The sequence below is a fragment of the Egretta garzetta genome, unplaced genomic scaffold (genome assembly GCF_000687185.1).
Source record: "Egretta garzetta isolate BGI_Z169 unplaced genomic scaffold, ASM68718v1 scaffold501, whole genome shotgun sequence".
Classification (NCBI taxonomy): domain Eukaryota; kingdom Metazoa; phylum Chordata; class Aves; order Pelecaniformes; family Ardeidae; genus Egretta; species Egretta garzetta.
Window position 1 is genome coordinate 120,024 of NW_009258547.1, and position 894 is coordinate 120,917.

The following is an 894-nucleotide window of genomic DNA, read 5'->3' on the forward strand; positions in this document are numbered from 1 at the left end:
GCCCCTGCGTGGCCACCCCCAGCCCCCCCAGCCCTGTCCTGTCCCAGCCTGGGCGTCCCCGGCCACCCTGTCCCCATCTTGTACCTGCCTGGGTGTCCCTGGTCACCCAGCCGCCGCCCCCCTCCCTGCCCCAGAGCCGCAGGGCACCTACCCACTTCGTGCTGCCCAGGGTTGTCGGAGATCTCCATGACGTACATCTTGAGGCCCAGGTAGCTCTTCCCGATGCTGTAGACGCGGGTGATATCAGGGCACTCATCGTTCACCCGCTTCATCAGCTGGGGAGGGCACAGTGCTCTGGGTCAGGGTCTGGGGGCACCCCAGGGGAGGGGAGACCCCCTGCCCCAACCTGGGCTGCCCCCAGGGGTGCAGAGACGCCCTGCCCCACACCGGGGCTGCAGGGAGGGCACCTTTCTCATCTCCTTGTAGTTGTGGTGGCGGAAATCCAGCTTGTCGGTGGGCAGGGGCTGGCTCTGCCAGGAGTAGATGTTGTTTGGGTCTGCGAGGAGCCGGGTGGGCACAGAGGGGACAAGAGGGGACACGATCAGAGATCCCGGGACGCGGGAACAGCCTGGATCCCAACCCTGGGGATGGTCCCGGCAGAGTGTGCCCGTCCTGGGTGCCCGCGGGTGGGGGTGAGGGGTGTGGGGCAGTGGGCACCCACCGGGCAGCGGGCAGCCCAGGACCTCCGCCCGCAGGCAAATGGTGCCGTTCTGGAACCAGGTCTGGGGGTTGATGCGCAGGTACCGCGCCACCACCGGCGAGGGCAGCAGGTTCAGCACCGGCGTCTCGGGGTCCTTGTTCCCAGGGAAGACCTGGGGGGGGGGACGAGGGACGGACAGATGGACGCAGCCCCTCGGGGTCCCTGTGCTGGGGGAAGGGCCCACCCGGGGGGCA

General features: G+C 69.1%; 1 protein-coding gene across 1 annotated transcript in view; it reads right to left on the bottom strand.

Annotated features, from left to right (window-relative positions):
* LOC104134132 (probable carboxypeptidase X1) overlaps positions 1–894 on the bottom strand; it is a 4,805-nt gene that overhangs the window by 2,167 nt on the left and 1,744 nt on the right. Inside the window, exons 2-4 of the mRNA XM_009647650.1 lie at positions 662–812; positions 408–496; positions 99–275 (exon numbers count right to left, since the gene is read on the bottom strand). Coding sequence (XP_009645945.1) covers positions 99–275; positions 408–496; positions 662–812 — 417 coding nt within the window. The remainder of the gene's footprint in view (positions 1–98; positions 276–407; positions 497–661; positions 813–894) is intronic.